General features: G+C 33.6%; 1 protein-coding gene across 5 annotated transcripts in view; it reads right to left on the bottom strand.

Annotated features, from left to right (window-relative positions):
• Positions 1 to 675: 675 nt before the first annotated feature.
• The window catches only part of arm (armadillo), a 58,661-nt gene continuing 45,627 nt past the window's right edge, over positions 676 to 13,709 (bottom strand). For 3 of the 5 annotated variants that reach the window (XM_017622874.1, XM_017622869.1, XM_017622870.1), the window contains one exon: positions 676 to 1,362. In XM_017622874.1, coding sequence (XP_017478363.1) covers positions 1,342 to 1,362 — 21 coding nt within the window. In that variant the 3' untranslated portion in view covers positions 676 to 1,341. Of the gene's footprint in view, positions 1,363 to 7,827; positions 8,139 to 13,709 lie in introns of those variants that run through there. The other 2 variants (XM_017622873.1, XM_017622872.1) reach the window with 1 other exon arrangement.

Consider the following 13,709-nt stretch of genomic DNA (forward strand, 5'->3'; position numbering starts at 1 on the left):
AATTTCTAAAAACGGATATTGTCATTTTAGCGAAGAAAGGCTGCATTCAATCTTCGACACTAAAATAATTTCCGATATTAAAAGGCCTTTAAAAATCTCATCTTATCTATGCGGTTATTTTTATATTTCGGTAGTTGTGTCGGCCTTAGTAATTATGTATGTAAAAAACATTCTATGCCTTTTTTCATTGATTCCATCGAAATTTAGCTTTTAGCTAGTACATATGTAATTACATACTCACGTGTTCCATTGCCTGAGTTTTTAAGTGAATGACATAAACAACTATTAAATAAAATGTGAAAAGTGTCACATATTTATTCAAATCGCCCTTTATGATGCAGCTGTTACATAATAATGATTTATATGTTTGCATGAAAAAAATACCACGTACGAAGAAGGCAAACGTACATATGTATGTAAGTATGTTTTATTTGTAAGACAATTATTATTATTTTTTATTTTTATTTTTCAAAATGCATGTCGAATTTGTGTGTTATTTGCAGAAATGACAATACATTTAAATTAACTTCATTTCTGACACCAAAATGCCTGTGGTTGATGAACTGATTAGGCGTAATACGAATATGTGTCATTTTTAACCAGTTTTGTAATGTTTATATTTGAACATGTTATCTATTTTGTATATATTTAAGTGCAATATTTTTTGTGTATTCTAAAACTTTTTTTAATACTCATCTGTTTTTGATGCTCTTCTTGCTAGTTGCATTTAATCAGGGAAATTTTAATGATTTCGTTTTGTAATCGGATTTTTTAAATGCGTTTTTTTTGTTCATTTTAACTGCATGGCTCTACATACATACATATATTAAAAATTGCTACATCAATTTGAATCATTTTCGTTGAAGAAAAATGTGTGTGTTTAATAAAAAATTGCATGTTTATATTTATAAAATGTAAATAGTGCAAGTAAAAGAAAAAATGTACGTTACACTTCGTATGGAAGCAAAGGCTTAATACTATCGTAAATAAAGAATTAAAATCATGATCGAACAAAAACACAAAATATTTGATTTTTTTTGCTGTTGAAAATGCGCATTGTTGGAGAAAGATTTTGTTTATTTCTATTTATTGTTTTATTTTTCTCCGCCACCTACTACTCAGTCTAACAGTCGGTGTCATACCAAGCGGCCAAGTTGTTGTTATCATTCGGCGGTGTCGGCATTGCATCCAAGTCAAAGTTCAAGGCCCCAGCATCAATCTCACCTACATCCATATCCATAGAATATGGCGACGTTGGTGCGCCACTTGGTGGTACACTGTTACCGCCGCTGCCGCCACCACCTCCACCTGGGCTGTTTATCTCCAGGCCTTGCATTGAATCTATTGGTAAAGTATCATATCCTGTGGAAAAGAGATGTTTTGTCATTAGTATTATATATCAAAGAAATATTGAATTTAGAGTATCACTTTCTATATACATATATGCATAGTTTATAATAAAAATATGTTGACGTGAAGAACGCATGCAAAAATCAACGGTCATTTGCGAAAAAATTTAAGTTGCTTCCAGCTAAATAAAAAAATGTGTAAAAGAAATTGTTTATTTAATAAGAAAACATGCAAAATTATAACACAAATAAATTAGACAGCGGCATCTTTTTATTTATTTGTGCTTGATGCATGACCTACGACGAATAAATTATTACACCGCGTTGTTGGCTGCAATATAATGCACCTTGCCGTTTATCATTTATGCAAGTATTTTTTTGATGTGACTTGATGGGATCCGATTCATTTATGTCACGTTTATTTGCCAAGATCTTCCAATGGCTAGTGCGTCATACGCAATCACACGTTGCAAATGGTATACATATTATACTACAGTTAACCTTTATATTTGCATTGTTTTCAATGTGTTGGCGGGATACCGCATAAGTATTTGAGTAAAAAATTGTTTGAAAGTTTTAGTGCTACATCTGCCAGTTAGTTACAGATTTATAGCGAAACATTTATTTCACCTTTTAATTTGTTGGAACATTCGCATAGTTACATCATAGTGCAAAAATTAGTCAGTGCCGTATGGAGATTGTGAAAAGCCAAATAAAAGACAATTTATTCGTTTAATCGAATTATGTATGATTCATATCCTCTCTTATACCACCATTCGTTACCGTTAAATAGGTGTATAAAATGTCATTCAAACAAAGAAACATGGGCATTTAACCCAAAGATATATATGACTCATTTTCGTACCAAGCAGAAACATTATATTTTAACGTTTTTTTCCCTCCGACTATTCGTTTATTTACTTTTGAAGACCTCTCAAATCACATTATAATAGTTCTTAGGGAGTAAATAAGTTCTGCGATAACATTATTTCTTGTGTCAAGAAAGGTGACTCTTAAGCTGAAAAGTCATAAAACCATTCCAGATTTTCCAAAAATAGTAAACAAACTACTTAACCCGCATGGCGCCAAAACGCCCAAAATTAAATTTCAAAATCGAAAAACTATTCCAAATGTTTATTAGGGTTATTAGCAATCCGAGTACGATATTTCATCTAAATCATTGCAGCCGCTTTTGAGTAAAGGGAGGTATCGCATTGTGTCGGTTTTTAATTTCATCAAATTTCAAAGCACCCTGTACCGATAAAAAAGCTCTAATTTCAAAAAATAAAAATAAAACGTTATCGCACATCTACAGGCCAAACTCTTAAGTTTGACCTATCATATTCGAAATTCGAAAGAACGGGGCAAACCTAAGGTCCTTCACAAAAAAAATACATAGTTAAACCGATATAACTTTTCGAAAAGGTGGCAAACCTAATCAAAGATATTTTCAAACTAAACCTTCCATAAATCTCTCTCGATTGACACTCATATGTTAAAATTTCATAAAGCATGTGTATAAGTTAACAAAATTTTACTTTCCAACCCGGTCGAAATCTTTTTCAAAAGTATTTTTAAACTAAAATCTTCTTAAATCTCTTTCCTCTAACATTTTAATACATACATAATTCAATTAACTGATTAATTAAGTTGAATTGGATTTTTCGAACACGTTGCAAGCCTTCTAAATAAAGGTCAGCAATAAAGCCTTCTTAAACCCATTTCGACTGATATTCATCTTTTAATAATACTGGATCACAAATTTTAATTTGGTTTTTGTTCTCCAGACGCCACTAGCCAATTCCTATGTAGAATTGCTCTGTGATTCCGAAAAACGAGTTAATTTTTTTTCTATGGATACGTTTTCGAGATATTTGCAATTCACCGTTATTCAGCTTAAAGCAAAAATTTGGTCCTTTTAATCACGTATATCTTACGAACCAATTTAAAAATCTTAATATAAAATACGGTAAATGAAGGCCAATGAAATTCTCCATAAACCGTATATAGTATATACTATATACATACATCACTTTCCGCTGTGGCTTATAGTTTCTGACAAATTAATTATCATTCCAGTTTTTTTTTATTTTTTAGTGAAAAAAATGAAAAAAAAATCAAACTTTAACAGAAGAAAAATTTAAAAACTAACAGGTTCTGTGCCAAATTTTTGCATTTGTACTAAAGCCTGTTCTGTTACAAAAAAAAAATCAAGTTACTGATGAAGAAAATCGATGGATAAAGTACTTAATTTTTTTTTTTTTGAACAGAACAGGCTTTAGTACAAATGCAAAAATTTGGCACAGAACCTGTTTTTTTTTAATTTTTCTTCAGTTAAAGTTTGATTTTGTTTCCTTCTTTCATTAAAAAATAAAAAAGCTGGATTGACTAATTAATTTGTCAGAAACTATAAGCCCTATCGAAAAGAATGATATACGGTTAATGGAGAATTTCATTGGCTTCCATTTGCCGTATTTTATATTAAGATTTTTAAATTGGTTCTTAAGATATACGTGAAGAAAAGGAACTAATTTTTGCTTTAAGCTGAATAACGGTAAATTGCAAATATCTCGACAACGTATCCATAGAAAAAAAAATAACTCGATTTTCGGAATCACTGAGCAATTTTACATAGGAATTGGATAGTGGCATCCATAGAACATTTTCGCTGTAAACCAGTGTAATTCACCTATCTAATTTAATAATTTTAATGTAACTTTTTAAACACTTTGAAACCCTCTTCAAATATTCCAAATGTTAAAAATACAGATTTCTTAACACTCTTTCCTTTGGCAACTGTATTTTAATATTTCTTATAACTTGTGTATAAGTTTATATATAATTCGACTTTTCAAATATGTAGGTGGCAACCCTGGTCAATCAAATATTTTGAAGCTTGAACCTTCTTAAATCTTCAACAATACTTCTTAAAGAAAATTTATATTTGCCTGACTGCACACCAACATTCGCATTAATGCTGGAAACGAGAGCTGAGACGCTTCAGCTGCACCTTAACTATATTGGCAGAATTCTATTTCATTACGGAGAAGATAGGCTCCCAAAAAAAGCTAACGGAGATCTTGCCTCGTAAAAATTTGTTCTACGTTAACAGTATGCAAAATTTAGCTAGTGAAATGGGCTTATCTTGGGAAGAAGCACTGTTCCACTGTTTAAGAGCTTGCCCGATGTTTAAAGAATTTCGAATCCCGTTCTATGGTAAACCAACTCTTACGGATGCCGAGGTAATAAGCATGCTAAATGGTAATGATGGAATTGGAGGAATTTAGCGAAGTTTTTAAACCATACTTTAGAATATAGAAAATGTTTAATAATGCAATATAATTAAAGATGGACAGAACAAAAATGAATAGTTTTTATAGTATTTAACCAGTCAGGCGACTGCTTTATGTCAATCCTTTACATTTATTTTTATTTTATTTATAATTCAACTAGCCGGCCTCGTATGCGCGAGGCTTCGCCACGCGCTGAATGTATACATAAGTAAGCAGGTGGCAACCCTGTGTTTTTAATGCAACGAAGGGTGTGGATCTTCTAATTTTTAAGACAGCCGGCAACTCTGTTCAAAAAAATTAAACCTTATTGCAGATCTGGAGGTCAAGTCCTCTCATTTAATGACTCACTATTTGGTCCAACGAACAGCCCACGTATTATAATATTTCGTACAGGTGGCAACCCTCTTCGAAAATATAAAACCTTATTACACATCTGATCGCCAAGCCCTTCCTTTGAGAACTATTTTTTTTATGAAAAATTAAAGCATTGCACATCTGAATATCATATCCTTTCACTTGTTTTTATTTTAATTGAATGAACTGTGAACATCTTATGTACCTAATTAATAAAAATGTGGTTATTTTTAAATAGGTGGCGACCCTACTCAAAAAAATTAATGCTATTTGCACATGCGAAGACCATGCACTTTCATTTTGGTATCTCATTTTTTTATCCAACGAGCGGTGAAGATCCTATAGTTTTAAACAGGTGGCAACTCTACTAATAAAAATAATACATTGTTACACACCTAGAGGCTAAGTCTTTTCATTTGACAGCGGTGGTGCAAAACTGATGCCTACGCTTATAATGATTGAATGTAGTAATTTTCGTAACAGGTGGCAACCCTATTCAAAAACTAAGACATTCGTGCTTTTCCAGAGGCCATTCGATTTCATTTGACACCTCATTTTTTGTAATCCAACGAACGGTGCGGATCTTATAGTTTTTTAGATAGGTGTGGCAACGCTATTAAAATTCTAAGTAAAAAAATATCCCTCTCCTGTCGATACAGAGGATATTAGAGAAAATCTCGTGAAAATCTGTTCAGTAGATTTCGAGATAACCGCGTACAAAGAATCTCGACTTTCCTTTATACTATGTATAGATAATAAAGTATTTTCAAACCAATTTCGATCGATACCAACATTTTAGTATTTATTTCATTTCACTTATTTGATAATTTTAATTTAACTTTTTGAACGGGTAATAGCTCAAAAATATTCTTAGTATGCAAACTAAAGATTTCTTAGCACCCCTTCCTTTAATATTTCACTGTATATAAATTGGACTTTTGAAAAAGTTGACAACCCTTTAAAAAAAAATTACAAACTGCTACCCTCTTAAATTTTTTTCGTCTAGCACACATGTGGTGATACAAATTTCTATAACCTTATTTCTTTAACCCTAGGATGCATCAACTTGTCAAAATAAAACTTCGGATCTGTAAATATAACCTGATTTTGCGTGTTTTGGCACATATTATATCTTCCGCGGATAAGTTTTGGAGAAGCTATAAGCTTCCAAAGTTTACACCTACGAGTTTGCGTACCCGGATACATTTGTAACCTGCATTGTTTTTATATGGAAATCAACTAGTTGATGAGGGGAAAAATGGGTTTTTGTATTTATATACCAGAGCGCACAAAAGGGTGTATTAACTCTGCTTACATAGCGGAATAATTCTCATGAGAATAGGAATTCGTTCTCCTGAGCATCGGTACTTACTATCATCGTAGAGTAAATATCCATTCTCATTACTAGCTAGACGGTAGGAATGAGATTGAAATTCCTATTCTCATTAGAATTATTCACATCGTTTACTAGAACTTTTAGTAAAAAATTGTCAGATGGTAAACAAACATGGTTTTAACATATCGTCACCCTTATGCCAGAAGAATGAATTTGCAAATTTATCAGTTTTCGAGTTATTGGATTGACTTGATTAACCTTTGGATGTTCTATGTTGTACCAAAACCCAGAATACCATGCGTACACGGAAACCACACGTTTTACAAATTCAATTGCATAAATGTAGAGTTAAGTCTCGTAAAAAAAGCTTTCAAATTTGATTACTCAAAAAATTTGATTTCTACACATTCATGTTTCTGGCAAACGGGCGATATCTGACAAAAGTAAAGATAAACATGTAATTTTTAAGCAAAACACAAAACCGACTTCAATTCTCATATAAAAAATGAATAGTACCGTTAATTTCTTCATGACCCAAAGATCAGATCTAAACCAAAGTAGTATGCGGCCACCCTTAAGGTAACACCTTTCCGATAGAAAAAGAATTATCGAAATCGGTTCACGTAATCACAAAGTTATGCGGTAACACATGTACATTACATGTATTCCGACGAATTGATAACCGTCTCCTTTTTTGAAGTCGGTTAAAAAGTAAGGACAATTTGCCTATTAAAATTTGGTCGAAACGAACATTAAACTTTTATAAAAAGTGGTTCGGTTTTCGATTCGTTCGAATCAAACATTTGTGGAAAATTTCGGTTGGGTTAATTAGTGGAAAAAGCGGTTTCTATAAATTAGATTTTCGTTTTTTGTTTTTTCTTTTTTTTCATTACAGAAACACGATGATTATTTATAGAAAAAGTGGTGCCGAAGATCACATTGCACTTAAACAAAATTAAATGGTGTAACATATCCATGCGAAACATCAAAGCACTACACATTCAGCACTAGGGGTATTCATTTAAAATTTGTTTTTTTTTTTTTAAGTATATATGTATGTAATAAAAAATATGCAGACAACAAATGAAATAAAAATGCGGAAAACGCTAATGATCAAATTAAAACTGCTTTAAGCTTTGAAAGCTATTACTGAAATCTTCAAATGTAGATAATAACAAAATATTTAATCTACTTACTGCCAACTATTTACTACGCACTAAATAATTTACGAGTCTATGTGTTTCTTTTTTTTTGAAAATTATATAACAAAGGCAAAAATATAATCTCATAATTTACCATTAAAAATGCACAACAATTTGTTTTTAGTCACCTATGTAGAGGAAATTTTCATTGCTTGTATGCGCAAAGCGAGTGTCATTCCTAAGCTGGCTGCTTGACTGGCTGAAGGACTGGATTGAAGGATTAATATGTATGCAAACATATGCTTGCAACATTCAACGGGAATGCTACAGTTGAGTGGCATGATTTCTATATATTTTCTTTTTTTTTTTGAGTTGTTTTCTTTAATCAATGCTTGCTCGCAATGCAAAACCGGTAAATCTTACTGCCTTAAACCGTCTACGAATACTTTTAATAATGTATACGTGGTACGAGTATGGTTTATATGTATGTACTTATGTCTTTGCTTAGCTTTCTAATTTAAACGTGTCTTTGACTAAAATTCGTCCGCCTTTAATTTTTCAATTTCTACTCTTTTGTGATGTTTTTGTTTTGTATTTTGATTCAAACTTTATCGCTCGGAAATTGTATTCGTTTTTAGTGATGATATATGTTAGGCTGGCTTAACTGTTTTGAGATTAGCGGTTTGTGTTTTAATAATTGCGTTGTTTTATTTTTTAGTTACATTTTTACCGAGCAAGCAAGCGAGTAGATGAGAAACAGCGGCAAGAGAGAGAGGGAGAGAAAGAAAGAGAGAATGTTTTGTTAATTTATTTACGATGTCAATTTTAAATTTTGTACTACTACACATAATTTAAACGATTGGTTTGCTTTACTTTTGATGAGTAGTGAGTTGGTGAATGGGTGGATTTTGGTTACACTAGCTTTGTGAGCAACTTCTACGCACATGGCATGGTATAGCTTGGAATGAGCAAATGGATGATAAAATTGTCAAGCCCTACTAATTTATAGAAATGCACTATTTGTTAAGATATTTTTTTATCGTCAAAAGAAACATAAAAAACGTGGTAATAAACGTAAACAAATAAAAGTAGTAACGCAACGCATTTGGAGTGTTTGGAACTGGTAGCGTTACTCTCGAAATGCATGGAATACACAAGGGATAATTTATGAAGACTACAAGTTGCTGTGGACTGTGGTTGTGGTTGCATGGATGAATAATAATATGACAGGTTGAAAAGTTCGTGGGTTTTACATAGCAGAATGAAGTGAAATATTCCATTAATTAAAACTTACATTTTCTTATACCGAATTTCCACTGCGCATTGCAAGCAAACAGTTTTGTGTATTTAAAAAAAATGTCAAACGGAGGCAAGCGTAATGCCTAATGTAGTGTGGAAAGGGCGTATCTCAATAGTGTCATAATCCGAAAAATATAAATTTTGAGTTGAGTATGCAGAAATTGTTGCTACCTCTCCTTCTAGATTATCTAAAAATGTCATAGCTTTGTCGATTACCGGTATCTCATTAGAACTAAATATGTATTCATGGGAATATATCGTTAGTATAGTATAGAAAAGGCGTCGCTGAAATGCAAAAAAGCCATAGCTAACTAAAATTTTGTACTGTAATCCGATGAAATGCATCAATATCAATTAAAAACTGAATTTTGAATGTTTAGTTAGTTACGGTTTTTTTGTATATCAGCGACGATGTGAGTTAATGCTTAAACAGACGGCAGCGTTGATCCGGACTAACTCGGACTTAATCCGGATCAACTGCAGTTAATTCCCGAGTTGATCCGGATCAACGCTGCCATCTGTTTACGCTTTAACACTCCTTCCATACTATGCTAACGTTATACTTCCATGAATACATATTTAGTTCTTGTGAGATACTGGTAATTGATGAAGCTATGACAGTTTTAGATAACCTAGAAGGAGAGGTAGCAAAAATTTCTGGATACTCAACTCAAAATTTATATTTTTGGGATTAAGACACTATTGAAGCAAATGAACGATATGTAAATTTCATGAAATGATTTCGTGAAATTACAAACGCATAAACGGCGAGAGATCGACCTACACATTTTTGTAATTGAAATGCACAACGGAATTCAGGCATCAGAAAAAGTTCAAATTTATAAAGCCATTTTTTTTAACAATTCACGGCCACGACTTTCTGTGACACACTTTTATGTATCTGCTCTGATAACGGTGTCTTGGGCGTTAAATAGAAGGTGTATCTTCTATTGCCATTCCATTACGTTGGATGATTCTCGGTCCCGAGTTCGTCCTGCATGAATTCACGATGAATGCACTTGGACGCTTGCTGAGGGGCTAATGGCACGGTTAACTGCCAATCTTTGTGACTTGCGACTGCGTGAGCAAATATTTCGTCCTCCGACCGGCGACATAATGGTTATCAAACACTGAAAATGCAATGCCAAAGAACTTTATCTTCGGAGCAATCGAAACACAACTGAAAAAGTAATGTAGCGCCAAATGTCTTATTCTGTATTTTTAATGAAAATTCCTACATACCTTTTTCATATCCACCCAGCAGAACCGACCTAACGCATTCTCCAAAATTTACTTACAAAATTGTAAATAAAAACCAACACATTTCCATTTTACCGATATTCATATGACATTCTTTGCATTATGTAACACGTTATTTATTGCAAAATAATATTTAATTGAAAAGAGACAACTACATATCGGTGGCTGAGTGGAAGATCGACCTATCTCGGCAGCCAGTTCGAAAACGCGCTATCTCAGAAAAGTTTTCAAGAACGCCCTACTTCAGAATTGGATTGAAAAACGACCTATTTCGGAATTTTATGGAAAAACACTCTTATCTCAGAATTTGGTTGAATAAAGCTTATCTCAGAATTCGATTCAAAAACGCCCTATCTCAAACGAAAATACATTGAAAATAAGCTGACGTTTTTGAGAAAAGTTTTCTGAGATAGAGCGTTGTTGAAAAATTTCTTAGATAGGGCGTTTTCGAAATGGCTGCCGAGATGGGTCGATCTTCCACTCAGCCATCGATATATCGCACGCGGTCTTCAACAGAGTCAAAACTCAAAATTTGTTGTTTTTGAAATTATGCGCTAAAAATGTACACAGAGCTTTTATTTACCTTTCAGCAAAAGCTGGAGCAACAATATTCATGTTGCGCCCTTTAAAGCAGACATGGGCACTTTTGCCCGTACGGGCAAGCGAGCCCATTTCGCGGGCAAGATCAGGGGAAAATCATGGGCAAACGTGAAGGGGGCAACAAATCTTACTAATACACGTATACCAATGAGAGCCACTGCACACGCATTCTGGAGTAAAAAGGCTTACTCTCCCAAACGTACGCCACATACACTCCTCATCATTTGAATAGCTCAACCTTTTAATCCTTAGTATTTACATTTTTAATTTTGTTTATTTAATATTCATTACATCCGATTTTAAAACTATACAGTGTTAAACAAATGTCAACAAAGGGGTACAATAAAGTGAAAGTTTCAAGTGTCTGTAAAATAGCGGTGATTTTTGATAATTTTTGAAAACTGTAAATACTAAGGATTAAAAGGGTGTGCAATGCAAATGACGAGGAGTGTATATGAGCAGATGTGATCACTACCGCAAGTAAACGCGACTGAAAGTGTGATTGTGTTAGTGTGCCAATTACGTTTGAATGATTTTGCGTTACGCTCTCATGTATTCGAATGTGATGAGCATCGATATAACTGTTGCCAACTTTGTGGCTTTCGCAATAAATTGAGTGCGTTTAGGGAATTAGAACGCGAAAATTTTTTAGTTTAGCGCTTGTTTCGTTCTTTGGTGTCCTTTTCAAGGTAATTTTATATTAAAAACGTGATTCTATGGTGACATTGTATTTATTTTGTTCAGTGATTTATTCATTCCAAACNATTTAATCGAAAAATGAAATCAATCGAACTGCTTGGTCCTGAAATATAAGCATTTAAAGAGAGTGTCGTTACGTGACAAAAAATGGAAGTTGATTTTTTCTTTTCTTACAAAATCGCAAAACTCTGCGAATTGTGGATGGCTATTTTCATGAAACTTATTTTAATATGATTTGGAGCAATTTTAGTTGTTTTTAGAGTTTTTTGAATTATTGCAAATTGTTTCAATTTTCTTTTACAATCCCAAGTGTGAAACGTGACGTGACGTGGCGTCACGTGACATAAATTTCCATCGTTATATTTTTGTTAATATTGCTTTTAAATGAATTTTCAACGCAAATAAAACATGTATTTTATGTAGAATATACTTTATATTTTGACTTCAGCGCCAATTCAGGGTCAATTTATTAGAAATCTATGATTTATTATGTTTCAACCACATACGCCAAATTCGAACCAAATCGGACCATAAATACGGTTTTTCGAAATATCTCGACCTTGGCACCACCTAGGAAGACCATTTTATGCAAACATGATTCTACTTACATAGCCAGTATATATTTTAAAAAGCAGACAAATCGGCCCGTAAATACGTTAGATATAAAACTTTTATTTTTTTATCGTGGTGGACCTTCCGCTGGAAACACCCATATGTTAGTGTTTGGCTGAGCTCCTCCACTGGAGAATATGCTCCCAGATAATCCAAACGCAATATTTTCACACAGTCTCTATCACGGAATAGAATATTCTGGTTAATAGCTGGGTGTGCGCATTTATGGAAAAGTAAGCAGTTGCATGAAAATAAAGCCGCTAGAGAAACCAAGTAAAGTTTTGCAAATTGTTTTACAAATAAAAAAACATTTTGCTAATTAGATTAATTAACTGCGCATAGTTGGAAATATTTACAAGTGACATTGCGTGATTACTTAAAATATTTGAATATACAGCTTTATATGCAAAAATACAATTAAACACAGCAATTTGGTGTTTTTTTTTTTGGAAAGATGCGCTGTTTTCAGTGTTTTGGTGCTTTTTTAAATAAAAAACTTGGCAATACTGATCACTAGCTGACCTTCATCGTGCGCTCTTTTCTGTGTTCGGACTCAAAATGAGAGTAAAAATTAAGTTTTCGTAGTAAATTTGCATTTCTTATTTTTATAAAAAACAATTCATTTTTTCTCGTATCACTGTATTCTGGGACTAAATAAGGGGCAAAAGCTTCCTTTACAAGGGTCGATTTCTGTAGACTAGAAAATCGACTAGCCAAAGCATTTACATTTTACAGTTGAGATGTCATTTACATGGGTCGATTTTGGTCGAACTACAAAAATCTACTCGAAAATCACCCGTGTAAAGGCGCCTTAATCCAGCGAGCAATTATCATTAAAGTTAAAATGCCTTGGTTAAAATTAATAAAAAGTTATTTCATTATTTCTTTACCGGGACAATTGTTACATCGGTGGGCAACGACGCAATTACAGAGCAATCTTTTTCGATCGGGTTCAAATCGGGCGATTGTGAGGGCCTATTCACGAATTCAAGTGTATTTGCAAAGGTGCCGTAGCTCACCAATGTAACAATCGTGCCGATAAAAAGGTAAAATATAACTTTAAGTTTGCTATTAAAAACCCCACACCCTTTCTATTTGTAGAGTAAATTTGTTGACGCAACAAAACGGAGCAGATTTTCAGTTGAGCGGAGTAGAGGACTAGGTTTCAAATTGTTTCGACAAAACGGAACAAATCTACTCCTATCGGAGCAAAGTCCGAACGATGGCTTATTGTGAATATGAGGAAAATTTACGCTCTTTGTTTGGTGCACAAAGTCGGTATTACCGCAGCCGTACTGCGATGAACATGATGTCTGTGGGGATATAAATAATTTTTTCGCAACTTTTAATACCCTTCCTCCCGTAAACTGTTTTTCCCTTTCTCAGGCCCGCGCTCGCACTTTCGCTACTGCGCGGGCAAAAAAGTGCCCATGTCTGCTTTAAAGTAATCCCCTCAGATAAAATAAACTTGTATTAACGCCTTTTTCAACCCTCGAAGCACTTCTGATACTTAAACACTTTTGGTATAGCCTTGTATTCTTCCAGCAATGCAACCTTTATCTCCTTAATCGTTGCAAATCTCCGCCCTTTCATTGGCCTTTTCAGCGTTGGGCACAGGAAGAAGTCGGAGTGGTCCAAGTCCGGTGAATATGATCGCTGAGGCATTGCTGTAGTTTTGTTCTTGGCCTAAAAGTCACGAACACGACAATCCCGGTCGCTTTTTTCGCAAACGGCGCATAATTTCAAGGTAATACTCCTTACGACC

This window comes from Rhagoletis zephyria, unplaced genomic scaffold, assembly GCF_001687245.7.
Source record: "Rhagoletis zephyria isolate East Lansing unplaced genomic scaffold, Rhagoletis_zephyria_1.1 Rzeph_scaffold_02955, whole genome shotgun sequence".
Classification (NCBI taxonomy): Eukaryota; Metazoa; Arthropoda; class Insecta; order Diptera; family Tephritidae; genus Rhagoletis; species Rhagoletis zephyria.